Below are 14,402 nucleotides of genomic sequence, written 5' to 3'. Positions count from 1 at the left end.
AATCCCATCCGATATACTGGTCCTGTATTGCCCTGCAGAAAATCGACACATAATACGGGCCATGTGCAGGTGGCTTGACCATGTTTGTGATGTATAATAAAATATTTTTGCTTATTACATATTTTGAATATATACTTTTATAACCATTTATAACCATTCAACAATGCAGCAGATTGAAAATATAACTTTACAATTCTAGGACATTCCAGGATTTTACACTGGTAAAAAGAAAATGTACTTACTCTTTAAACCTGTCCGCAAGTTGTTGTTAGAAAAGGGAGAAAAAAATGTGTTAAAAATGAGGAAAGTTTGTTACTTCATTAATAACATTCACAGGACTTTCTTATCAAATGACTTGGGTAATGACATTCTAATAGCCAAAATCTTTTAATGGGTCCAATTAATGTAATACCCTTTGTGAAATCATTATCAGCCGTGTAGAATCCAGTGTAGCAATAAATTACATTGAAGAAAAGATGTCTTAGGATAAACAGGCCTACTGTATGTCAAGTACAGCTCCTACATCCTTTGTTGACTGAATTATACTGAAAAAATCGGTTATTAAGGATAAAGCAATTTATTTTTTTTGTCATAATTACAGCAGCTTTTTATGGTTCAGCCTACTTGAAGCAAATTATGGGGGCCCAATTACACTCTTGGCTGAATACAATGTGATGTGTCCTACCATAGACTCCTAATACGTTTTCATAATCGGCTTCTTGCTTTGACTTGGGCCACTCGATTTGTAGAGTCACTTCTTTTCATAATAAGAGTTATTGTGCCTGGGTAACATGCAGCTGATTACGGAAAGCATTGTGCGCTGCAGCTAATGGCGGGCCGATTCAGTAGAAATATATGGCGTGAAAATGCAATTAAAGCATCCATTTAATCAAATGCGTTACGAGTGTAATTCATTGAGAATTCATTGCGAAAGAGATTAGGCAAGCTCTCCAGGACCGAGTTCCAGCTCTGATAATGTTACATGTCAAATTCTAACAGTGGAACTTGGCGAAGGACATTTTGGATACAAGGCTATAATGGTCTGGCTCATGTAGTAGTGTTAGGTCCTGTCTGGCATAGATTTCTGCACAAGGCTATAGTATATTTTTCAAAAAGTGGGGTAAGGGGGGGGGGAGTATTAATTCCTGGTTGTGTGTCTTTTTATGCCTTGTTCAAGTCATAATATTTGACTGATCATCCTTTCCATTGAACATCCATAGTATCATAGTAAAAGAGGTTAGAATAAGACATCAGTCCATCCTATACATTATATTGCTTTGATCGGGAAGAAGGCAAAAACCCTGCAAGGCTGATGCTAATTGGCCCAAAGCAGGGAAATTTTCCTTCCCGACCCCTAATATGGCGGTCAGATTAATTCCCTGGATCAACAGAAAATACTAACAAAATGTTTTATTCCCATACAATTTCTATATTATTCGTCTCCAGAGACATTGTTCCCCATTGTTCTTCTAGGTCTCATGTAAAAGGAAGATAATTGTAGTATAGAAAAGCAGATGTTTTTAAAAAAAAACAAAACAAAAACATTGCCAGCACATTGTGAAGGATGCAGTTGACGTTTGTGTTCCCCCTCGCTGTGTAATTTACTGCTTCCCCAGTAATTTGGTTATTTACCATAGTTATCATTTCTGTGTTTGGGAAGTGTACTATAATATATTGCTGGCTCATTATCACTTTAATGTACTGTAGCATGGAGTATGTGATGTAGAATGATGAGGGATCTTGAAAGGTCACATTAGAACATTTTGTAAATGCTGTAACTTGTTCTTATTTAGTGTGATATTAACATTCTCCCCAAGGGCACATCCTGAAGATCCATCAACTCACTTAGTGCGTAAGTGAGATGACACTTTAGTGTCACCAATTATTTATTGAACAGCTAAAACAGTGTTACCCTTTTATATGATGAACTGGAAGATTATGAAGAAAAAACAACGCACACAATTCTATTGCTACAGAGGTCTACAGGTCCAATTACAACCCCTAGAACAGTGATGGCGAACCTTTTAGACAGAGTGTCCAAACTACAACCAAAACCTACTTTTATGTTGCAAAGTGCCAAGATGACAATTTAAGCAGTAGCCTAATGATCCCAACTGTATCATAAGTCTTAATCCTATTAGCATTCAGAGGACACCAATACAATAGAAACAAAATTTGGATTGTAGCTTCCTTTCAGGGTCCCCTGAAGAGGAAGAATCAGGGTACCCAGAGCAGGAGCTACGACCATAATCAATCTTTTTCCATACCTTCTCGCTTCTTGTGTAGTCCTGGCAGCCAAGGAGGTGTCGCTTTAAAATAGTTTTGGACCGCTGTAGGAAACCTTAAGTCATGTCTAGCAAATTCTGTGCTGGGGTGAAGGCCTGGGTGCCCACACAAAGGGCTCTGAGTGCCAACGCTGGCACCCGTACCATAGGTTCGCCGCCACTGCCCTAGAACATACCACCCAACTGGTCTCTTTCTATGGAGTATAAATTTTGGGCTACGTCCTGATGTATATATCCCATTGAGGTCCAGTTAAACAACCTTTTTAAAATATCCGCACAGATTGTAAGAACAACATCTACTTACTGTTTGTAGCTGACCATCACAATTAATATGGCCGGTATACAGCAGAGGATGATAATAATGGCCAGTGCAAGCAGAGCACCCTCTGTGTAGCCTACAGCTTGAGCCTGCTTCTTAACGTTGGCTACCACATCCGGAGTCCGAATCTCCAAGATGCGTCCACCAAGGCCGATGTAGTTTTGAAACTCTTTATTTATGTCAAGAACCTTGCCATCCAAAAATCTGTAGCAAAAAAGGAATTAATACGTAAAAGTTGCATTTTGTATTTTCAGACTTGTTAATAAGTGGGTTCTAAATTAAACAACTTCATCAGATGAGAAAATCTATTGTACCTTATCACTTAATATTTAACACCACACAAAGAAGTACTGGAATTAGTAATATTGTATTAGTAATATTGTACTGGACACTAGATGTCACTACAGCACAGACAAATCTACTACACTCTACATAAATGTAATTCAACTAAACTGTGGGTCCTAAATTACTTATGATCTACATATTACATAAGGACCTTGGAGGGAGAACATTGTAGCGAAATGATTGCAGTGTGTTTTTCTATGTAATATTGGAGTAAGAGTATTCAAACAAACTTTACAAAAACTTTACACAGTTTTGAATCGGTTTCTCACATGTTTGTCAGTGAATTATAAACCAGAGTTATTTTTCTGGAGCATAACCTGGTTGTTCGCAGCCCATCCCTGATGACAAGTCAGGCAGTTTTGTAGTTAGTAGGTTAATGTAAACTTGTCTTGACTTTTTACCTAATTGTTAATAGCTTCGTCATATAATTTGCACCACTTAGTGACAGAATTTAATGCTGTGTAGTGGGAAATACATTCCAAATGCAATCAATTTGTTGAAAGAATGCATTTGCAACCTTTTCTTGTGGGCTTGGTTCTTACAGCTTTCACTGTGCGCCCCGTTTTTATTTTTTAAGTTGGTGCAATCACATGGATACTAAATTTATATAGGTTTTTATACATTAAAAAAAAATGAAATCCTGTAGAAAAAAATATTTATCTTTTTTTGCCATCTTCTGTTGGCAATAACTTTTTGATACTTTGGTGTATACACGAGTTGTCGTTTTTTGTGGGATAAGCTGACGTTCTCGTTGCTACCGTTTTGGAAACTGCACCAATTGTGGGTGTTACCGATAGCACACGTCGTAAGGGGTTAAAGCGAACCTGTTATCAGAAATTGACCTAATAAACTATTACCAGTATGTTGCGAAGCAGCTGAACAGATTCTGGATCATGTTTTACTCATGGCCCAGGTTGGTGCCGTCATTCAGGAAATCAACTTTGAAATGAGATGTAAGTTGGATGTATAAAGTCAGGGAGGCAGAGAATTTAACACTAAAGTTAAGCTCCCACTGCCTCTGAACACTTCCTATTATGTGACTGACATCATGGGGCTTAATTACTAAGGGTCCCGCGGCCGCATTTACCTCGGATTGCCCGACTTTTCAGGGATCACACAAATCGGGGGGGGGGGGGGTTGTTGGGCCGTCGGACGATCTCATGGATTCGGACTATGCACAGGATTTAACAATTCAATTTGTGTCGCAAGCCATGCGCTTACATGCACCGGTAGGAAATAGGTGAACTCCGGTGGACCTGACCGGGGACGCGACACATGCAGGATATCGGGTGCACGATCTTCATGAATCGCGGCAGATGGGCATTCCGGCGGACAACGCATAGCGGGAATCGCACAGGGACCGGGTAAGTAAATGTGCCTCCATGTGTTCAACTGGCAAAGATGTCCCTAGATGCAGGACCATTAATTACAGTGAATAGGGTATTCTGAGGCAGAGAAGACACGACTTGCCCGCCGCCTTGACTTCACTAATCCAATTTACATCTCACTTAACATAATCTGGAAGGTGTTATGCTTCTTGTCAACATACTGTTAGTGGTTTATAAGGTCAATTTCTGATGACAGGTTCCCTTTAAAGCATCTCTGTCACCAGATTTTAAAAGATCTGTCACCACTAGAAATCTCATATAGTTAATGAATATGACTTTTTAGAATTCCCTCTTATGTGAAATCTTAGCTTGTTTATCTATAAAGAATCAAGATGAGAAAGTCATGTATTGCCTGACTTGTCACTTGTCACTCATCTTCTTCAGTTCTGTAGTGGGTTTAGTATATACCACCATACTTTCAGGGTCATATTAATAACCCGTATTTCATATTTCACATTGCATCAGGTGTATAGTTCTGTGAGATACAGAACCGGAGATACAGGCAGTTAAAGTAATAGTTGGAAATGTGAGCTGCCGATAAAGATCCAGCCTTTATTGAGAGGTAACCACAATAATGAACTGACAGCTTTCTTTTAGATAATTTTTTTTTCCCTTAAATCCCCATAAATCAACTTTATCTTATATTACCGGGCACCATGTCCTACTCATCTGGTCCCTCCCATTTACATCTCCCCATGACCTATGCTGCTTCTCAGCATGTCATGTGACCAGGATGATGTAAACTAAAGTCCTTCAATCAATTACGTTTGCAAAGTCTACTCCATGTATGTATGTAATCACATGGCAGTATCATGGCATGATCACAGCATGTCTCCATGGACTTCTTCTCCTCCCCATCCTCCATGGAGGCTACTTTGATTTCATGTAATTAGATGCATATATGGGATACACTATGCAAATGTAACCGTACCTAAGATGACATCACCCTGGTCACATGATCTACGATTCAGGAACCACTGAATATGCAGGGTGTCATTGGACTTGCATAAAGCAAATTGCATACAAGTTTACAAACAGATTTTTAACATTGCAGCCATGAAAAGCAACCATTAGGGGAAATGGCAATGCTTTTTAATCATAGTTTTTAATTATTAATTTTTTTGGTGGCTTATTTGCATTACAGATTCTCTTTAGCATTTATTTAATATCCTTAGTATGACACCAAAACAGTGTTTCGAGGTAACAAGGATGTCAGAATTGACATTCCCCATCCACCTCAGGCAAAACTTGTTTCACCTCATTTTCATGATTTTGGAGATGATTTTATAAAGCACATAATGTCTCAATCACAGAATTTAGGGGCTATAGTGAGAAATCTATTTTTGTGATAGTCATAGTAGGCTCAGGAAAGCATTTCTATTCCAAGTTGAAGATGTATAGAAGTACATAGCGCATAAAAGAACTGCACAAGATCGAAAGAACAGCTGTGAGCTACAATAACAGTCAAGCCCTTCCACAGCATTAAATATACTACAAGGGCATCGCTTTTTTCTCTTTTCAAGAATAAGATATGTAGTTGTGTCTGTAGTTGTAGAGCACTCAATAATAATAATATATTTATTATACTGTTTATTGTTTGCAGGTTACGGCAATGTTGTGTTAATAATGGTATATAAAAACATTCAAAATGCATAGAGCAGAAACCCGGGTTCAACCTTTGGGGGCTTCACTACCAAACCACTCGAGCCAGACCAGAAGGTATAACAATAATATAAAATGGTCAATTATAGATAGTGTAGAGAAAGCAAATTGGAAACTAGTTGAGCTGAATTCCTAATAATAGAGGTATGCAAAGTGGGTGAAATCTGGGGGGAGAAAAATGGTTTACAAAGAAATCCAGAAACCAAACTAATGGAATAAATAATCAGCTGAAATACAGGCAGTCCCCGGGTTACATACAAGATAGGGTCTGTAGGTTTGTTCTTAAGTTGAATTTGTATGTAAGTCAGAACTGTATATTTTATCATTGTAATACCAGCCAGAATTTTTTTGGTCTCTGTGACAATTGGATTTTAAAAATGTTATGTTGTCATAAGAACCAGAATTAACACTAAAGCTTCATTACAGACACCTGTGATAACTGTTATAGCTGATCATTGTAGGACTAAAGGACAATAAATTACCAATATCCAGTGGTCCGTTTGTAACTAGGGGTCGTATGTAAGTCGAGTGTTTTAAGTAGGGGACCGCCTGTACCTGTAAAAACTTGATACCAGGGTTACGAGTAGTGACTGGGGTAGTGAGAATCCCCGCATGTTTCACCACTAAATAGAAACTTCCTTAGGTTACGTTCACACATTGCAGTTACAACTGCATCACAATCAGTATTTGGGTGGTTTTAGGAGCAGTTTTGTTAATTTAATGGGTGAAAGACATGAACTGAATGGGTGAATTTGATTTTGAAGGGGGAACCTGTTCAACAAATGTCATTTTTAGAGATGAGCGAACATGCTCGTCCGAGCTTGATGCTCGGTCGAGCATTAGGGTACTCGAGACGGCTCGTTGCTCGGACGAGTATTTCCCCTGCTCGAGATCGAGCATTTAATTAAAAAAAACACAGTGAAGAACAATGAAGAATAGAATAAAAACAGTGAACACAGGATCATTTAAGATAAAAACACAGTGCAGAACACAGTGCAGAATAGATTACAGATGTTCGGCACATCTGCTTACTTGTCGGGAGATACGCGCGGAACGGCGCGAACAAAATAGCATGTGAAGAACAATATATATGTGTGAAGAACACATTGCAGATGTATTTAAACATCTGCAATGTGTTCTTCACACACATATATATTGTTCTTCACATGCTATTTTGTTCGCGCCGTTCCGCGCGTATCTCCCGACAAGTAAGCAGATGTGCCGAACATCTGTAATCTATTCTGCACTGTGTTCTGCACTGTGTTTTTATCTTAAATGATCCTGTGTTCACTGTGTTCACTGTGTTCACTGTTTTTATTCTATTCTTCACTGTTCTTTACATCTGCTAACTTGTCGGGAGATAATATACGCGCGGAACAGTGAAGAATAGATCGCAGATGTTTGCAAATTATCAGAAGACATTCTTTTTCAATTAAATAACACATTTTATTCCTGAACCATGGTCCCTTTGAAAAATGCTCGGGTCTCCCATTGACTTCAATGGGGCTCGTTACTCGAAACGAGCACTCGAGCATCTGGAAATGTTCGGCTCGAGTAACGAGCACCCGAGCATTTTAGTGCTCGCTCATCTCTAGTCATTTTACTTGTTAAATTTACAAAACGGCACCTAAAACCACCTCAAAGTTGATTGCGATGCAGTTTTAACTGCAACGTGTGACTGCACCCTCAGGGGTAAAGATAATCTCATACCTTTTGTTATGTACCCTACAAGCAGCTGTACCTTAACCACTTAGAGACACTGCCTAAAATGTTTTTTTTCAATTTTCCATGATCAAATTTCAAAAGACAAAATGTTTTTTATTCTTTATCTGAAATGGGCTTACAAGGGTCTTTTTTGTAATAAGAGTTGTATTTTGTAATGGGTGAGGTTTTTCTTTTAAATAGCATAATGCTTACAATTTCCCCGTACATTGTTAAAAAAACATGTTAAATTATTCTGTGGGTTGGTACAATTACGGAAGATGTGCAGGTTTTCTCACTTAAAAAAAAAAAAACTTTATGGAGGAAAACCTATGCCTTAGTGTTGCCATATTCTGAGAGCTATATAATATTTATTTCTATTGATCAAAACAGCAGCAGTAGGGCTTATGTATTGTGGGATAATAGGGCGGCACGGTGGCTGAGTGGGTAGCACTTCTGCCTTGCAGCGCTGGGGTCCTGGGTTCAAATCCCACCCAGGTCAACATCTGCAAAGAGTTTGTATGCTATCTCCGTGTTTGCATGGGTTTCCTCTGGGTCCTCTGGTTTCCTCCCACACTCTTAAACATACTGCTAGGTTGATTAGATTGTGAGCCCCGTGGGGACGGGAACCAATTTGACAAGCTCTGTGCAGCGCTGCGTGATCTGTGTGTGCTATATAAATAAAGAATTATAATAATAATAAGTTATGGTTACATTGGTAGTGTTTTAGGGTACATCAGACTTTTTGATCACTCTTCATTACATTTTTTTGGCAGGGAGAAATAATTAAAATGAGATTTTTTTAATTTAGTTTTTTTAAATTATTAATATTATAATATATAATAATATAATATATAATGATAAATATATAATTATATATAGGGGAAGGGTTGTTTTTTTTATTTAAAAATTTATTTCCCCCTTTTTTTTTTTTATTGTTCCACTAGGGGGCATACACTTTTAATACCATGATCCCTCATACAATGCATTGCCGCATTCTATATGACAGTCTATTGTAACTGTCAGTTTGCTTAATAAACCCAGTCTTGGATTGCGCCAAATAGGCTGCGGAAGTCTTGTTCTAACCTCCGGCTACTATGGCAACCCTCCATCATTTTGTAATCACGTTGCATGGCCGGGAGGGTGACATGCGGCCTGTTTGCAACCCAGATTTAGCACATGGTCGTTTACATGTAGTTAAGTGCACATGGCAGAGTTTGGTCTCACAGCAGGGAATATCAGCTATTGAAACAGCAAAATTTTGGCAAACGTGTTGTGCTTCATTTTAACTGCAGTGAGAGATCGTACCAGTCATTAAACTAAAGAGCTAAGGTTATGATATTAGTAGACCAATACAACAGTATTGTGTCATTCTTTCTCCGACCGATTTGGTGACATGATAATAGTCGGAGAAATAATGGATGATATGGCAAATGTCCCTCTTTTTTGTTGCAGTTTTCTTTGAAATAACCTAGAATGTTCCATAACAAATGACTCGCTGTTCCTATCACCGCAGGAGCCTCAGGTGAACTCTCACCTTGTCTTATCACATGACAAGTTGCTGTAGCTTTCAGTAAGAGGCAATGTCTTGTCTCAATCCTTCATCAATAAGATGTTGTATAAAGATACTTTCTGTCTGAGCCACAGTGACAAGAACTTTAAGTCTAGCTAGAAATTGTGGCTTAAATTTGCGGTTACATCCATATGCTTTACTTATTGAAGTCCTCTATACTTTTTAGTCTTGTCTTTGTAATTTGAAAGAAGAAATCCTTTCATTTAAATTTTAAGAATTTGAAATTTTAAAATGTGTGTAAGAATTTTTACGTACTTAAAAAGTTCATTACGAGATATAGCTCGGTTTGTTTGTGGGTCAACAGCATAAACCATTAAGTCACATTGGGTGTAATCCTCTTCTGAAAATCCGTCTCCATATCTTCTCGCTCCAATCGATTCAACTACAACGGCTGCGCCTGGAATCTGGTCCTGGACATAACGTTCCAGAGTCCTGAAAGAAAATAAATGCAAAGAAATCTTTTGACATCGGTATGCAAATCAGTCTGCTTTTCAATAGAATAACATTTGGATTTAAAGCATCTCTGAAACCTCAAATGTCTTTGGTAAAAGCTCCATCCAATCTTAATATATTCACCACACTGTAAGGAAAACATGCCAATGACCAATCCAACGTAACCAACATGACCTAACCGTGAACAAAAAATGAAATAATGCGCTCTATCAAATGTCCTGAGTTAAAAATGATAAAAACATAAATTAATATATCTGTTTAGCACAATGGCAACACACAAACAATCGCATACCTATTGATTTTTAAGCAGAAAAGCAAATGCATAACTTAATGACCAGTAGCCATTTACTTCCAATACAAGTGGTAAACCCAAGAAAAACCCAATAGGAAATAAAGAATTACTATTATCAGAATAGATGATGGAGATTCAGTGAGTTCTGCTTCCTGTTCAGTTGAGGGATACCATTTACTTCTTTTTTTTTTTTTTTTTAAATGTTGCATATCCCATAGAAATACATACATACTTTCCCGTTTTCTATGTTGTTCAAAGTTTCAGGTTATGGTTTAAAGGGGTTGTCCAAGCACATTTAAGCACATTTGAGCAAAATATTCATATTGTTTATTTAATGAAGTGTTACAATTTTTCAATATACCATATTTTTCGGATTATAAGGCGCACCATCAATAAATGCCTGCTAAAATGTCTAGGTTCATATACAAGGTGCCCCGGATTATAAGTTGCACCTGATTTTAAGGATGAATGACCAGCAGGTGGCATAGTTCAAGGCAGCTGTTGTCTGTAAGTACGGTTCATTTATAAGGCGCACTGGACTATAAGGCGCACTTTTGATTTCTGAGAAAATTAAAGGATTTTTTGTGGGCCTTATAGTCAGAAAAATTTGGCACATTATGTATCAATTCTTCATGGTTTACTAGATCTCTGCTTACTGGCATGCAACAGGAAGCTTCATCAATTACTTCCTATAGAACACTGGTTTGGGTTGTTAGCGTCACACAGCTTTGATTACATTGTGTGTTGTGACACCGGTGCACAGCTTATTATATCATTTGACTGTGGACCACTGTTTACCAACAGGAAGTAAACAATGAAGCTTCCTGTTGCATTACAACAAGTAGAAAACCATTAAGAGTTGATAAAAAGTATACTGGAAAATTGTATAACTTTTTATGACACAAACCATGTAAATTATTTGCTAAAATGTACTTAAAGTGGACAAGCCCTTTGAGATATCTTATTCATAAAAATGCATTAAAAAATACCTTATAAAGTGTAACTTGAAGCTTGGAACTTTGATCTGCACAAATGTAAAATTTCTATGGAATATATAACCATAATCTAGCATCACTTCCGCTGGCCCCGATGGAGGAGATCCCTAGGACTTGACCTAACATTTATTCATGCAAATTTTGAATTATATCGATCTGCACAAACGCTGAGTAGTTTAATTTATACTTGGAATATCCAGATTATCCTACAATGCTTCATGTGAAGAGCTCCTGTCTACCATATTTTCTGGGTTTTTTTTAACATAGCCATTTGTCTTTTAAAAAATATTGAACACACCAATGGTCAAAGTGAATATGGAAACTTTGTAATATATAATGCCTGCATGCACCTCCTGTATCTTTAGATCCTAACCTTAAATGGACACCAGATTTTACCCCATTAAACTATCAGCCCCCTCAGGTAGAGCATGAAATGTCATTCCATCTTCTAGTTTCCTTAGTACATAGAAACCTGATTAGACTGTTCTAGAATACATTTTTTTGGTCCTACATAGGCATATGAGGGCTTGTTTTCTTGCGGTAAGAGTTGTATTTTCCAGTGGCTTCATTTTGGGGTTATATTTTCATAATTATACACTTTTATTAACCCTTTTCTTTGGGGAAACAGAATTAAAATCTGTCCCGCTACTTGTTTTTTGTGGTAATTAAAGGGGTTAAGCTTCCCTGCAAGGAGAGACCTTCAGTCATAGCAGTGTTTAGGCTGTGTGCAACAGCCAGTCTCCTGCTGCTTGCCTCTCAGAAGGCCAGCCTGATCATCCGGACAAGAGTGCTCATCATAATAAGGCAAGTCACCACTAATTAGGACGAGCATTCTTGTCCTGTGTCCTCGACCAGTTAGTTTTATCTTTCAGATCACAAATTGTGGTTCTGTGAGCTAAAGAACCGGAGATGCAGACAGTTACAGATGCACTTCCAACCATGTCTTTAACCGCTTGCATCAATATGATGCAATCTAAAAGATGACATTGTTATCCTTAATAGGACACCAACATGGGGTTTCTAGGTACTATAAAACTGAAGATAGGGGCGTCTGCACATCCTGTAGCTTATAAACATAACTCATCTAAGGCAAAATATAACTCTCTTCTGTTTATTTTAACATGACGTAAGATGTGAGTTTTTATACATGACGGTGCAAGAGTTCACATAAAAAAGGGAATCCTAGAAAGAACATTATTTATCCTGAGGCACTTGTAGCTAAATGGCATAAAATATGGTGACTGCTCTGTGTTCGGTTGTCCTCAAAACGAGGTAATGTACCTATTCCACAGTGACATAATTAATGCCCTTTCACTTCCATAATAATGGGGATATGGGCTGTCATTAAAGGGTTAAATAAAATGGAGACAAAGACTATTAAAGGCAGTTTATGATAAGTGAACAGGACACTATCATTATTAAGAAGTAGAAGTTCTCTGAACAGAGTTAAAAATCAGAATCCAAATGATAAAACCCAGTTATTTACAGTGATTAACTATTTTGAGCTATTACCGTATATACTCAAGTATAAGCCGACCCAAGTATAAGCCGAGGCCCATAATTTCACCACAAAAACCTGGTGGAACCTATCTTTTTTTTTTTACTCAAGTATAAGCTGAGTTTGGGTTTTCAGCACATTTTTTTGTGCTGAAAAACTAGGCTTATACTCGAGTATATATGGTACTTCAATTTGATAGGGCTTTGTTTGACGTTTGCTCTGGCAAATCCTTCACTATGGATTTGAGGAAACCGTGTTTGCTGAAATGACCTCTGTTACGGCGCCAGCTATAAATGTGACTTCTAGTAGGAACAGAAGCTAATATCAAACCATAGGAGATGTAAAACCATGTTCATAACTAACCGCATTGCCAACCTTAACAACTACTGCCATGCGTGTCATTGACAACGCGTTTCATTTCCAAGGTTGTAGAAACAATGGAGTTAAATGATTGAATGTAGAGATCTCGCCCTCCGATACAGGATGAGGGGAGACTGCAATATTTAATTATAGCTTTGTTGAATTCATACTCTGGCAAAGCGAAGTCACGTCTCTTCCCTGACATGAACTGAAAGGTTGAGGACGCACAGTGGAGGAAAAAAAAAAAAAGATAATGCAATTAGAATGGCAAAGCAGAGAAGACGGCTGTATAAGTTATTGAATAAAGTTTATTCTCCCTCTCCTAGGAGAATTAGATTTTGTAATACTTTAAGCGGTTAACCCCCTGTTATTCTAAAGCCTCTTCGAATTTCAGCGTTTAGAGCTCAGTCTTCCATTGAGATAAAAAAAAAAAAAAATTCCATCAGCTGCCAGCTGTACCTCCGGAGCTGCTCTGGTAAACATGATAGACTTTGAGAAGCTAGATGATTAGCCATGCCCGGTACCATCAGTCTCCTCTATGGAGTGATGGATGGGATGTTGATAGATGCTTAGTGTCTGCTTTACACTTCATGTGAGAAAATATAACTGATGTAAAGAAATCTAAAAGGAGTTTCTTCATTCTTTAAAATCTCTGGCAGGGACATGATCAGATTGCCTAGAGAGGAAGTACAGGCAGTGGCTATCAATATGTGCCACCGGCACTGCTGAATGCGGTTTGAAGTATCCAGAACTCCACAAGAGTAAGGATGTTTGGATGCGGTAAGTTGGCCACAGGGGTGTAACTATGAGAAGCAGGGCCCCATAGCAGGATTCTGAATGGGGCCCTTCTTCCCACTTTAAATATACTCATAGTAATCACACATTTATACACTCATGCGCACACATATAAAGCATATACGCACACATGCAGTGCCATATACAAACGTACAGCATATATACACATATACACACACCATACACCGTATACACACAGACAACATATGTACATCACAGGCACAGCACATATACACCACATATATGTTATATACATATTGTGCTTTGCAATGTGTAGCATAACATGTATATAATGGTGCATATTCTCCACTCTTTAGTGCGTCAGGTTGGATGATGATGGGGGCCCCCCGACACTTTGGGCCCCATAGCAGCTGCTGTGGCTGCTACCACTGTAGATACGCCCCTGGTTGGCCACACACACACACAAAATATAATGATTGGGTGTAATGTGGCCGATAAGTTATTATGCAATATTGCATCTCCAATCTGACCACACATAGGACAGATCAATCCAGCAGATTAACAAAGATGTAAAAGTTATCTTGCACAAAGTGGTGGCATTTGGCTGATTACCCCTTTCTGTTGTTATTTCACCTGACCGCAGTAAAAGTCTGCTAACCTACTTTATACAGCATGTCTTTTCAGAGCATAGGTTTGCTAGAAAATGTATCCCAAAAAAAGGGGTTTATAGTTCTTCACAGGATAGGAGATCACAGTATGATTGGTAGGGGTCAGA

General features: G+C 38.2%; 1 protein-coding gene and 1 long non-coding RNA gene across 3 annotated transcripts in view; one reads left to right on the top strand and one right to left on the bottom strand.

Moving 5' to 3' along the window:
• Nucleotides 1-14,402, bottom strand: part of PCDH15 (protocadherin related 15) — a 934,666-nt gene that overhangs the window by 46,200 nt on the left and 874,064 nt on the right. Inside the window, exons 30-31 of the mRNA XM_072131129.1 lie at nucleotides 9,529-9,705; nucleotides 2,590-2,808 (exon numbers count right to left, since the gene is read on the bottom strand). Of these exons, the coding sequence (XP_071987230.1) occupies nucleotides 2,590-2,808; nucleotides 9,529-9,705 (396 nt within the window). The remainder of the gene's footprint in view (nucleotides 1-2,589; nucleotides 2,809-9,528; nucleotides 9,706-14,402) is intronic.
• LOC140106608 (uncharacterized) overlaps nucleotides 1-14,402 on the top strand; it is a 136,462-nt gene that overhangs the window by 101,025 nt on the left and 21,035 nt on the right. For both annotated transcript variants that reach the window (XR_011850819.1, XR_011850820.1), the window contains exon 3: nucleotides 13,531-13,651. This is a non-coding gene — a long non-coding RNA (uncharacterized lncRNA). The remainder of the gene's footprint in view (nucleotides 1-13,530; nucleotides 13,652-14,402) is intronic.

Source organism: Engystomops pustulosus, chromosome 11 (genome assembly GCF_040894005.1).
Source record: "Engystomops pustulosus chromosome 11, aEngPut4.maternal, whole genome shotgun sequence".
Taxonomy (NCBI): domain Eukaryota; kingdom Metazoa; phylum Chordata; class Amphibia; order Anura; family Leptodactylidae; genus Engystomops; species Engystomops pustulosus.
Note: the sequence above shows the minus strand (reverse complement) of the source record. Positions and strands in the feature narration are given on the sequence as shown.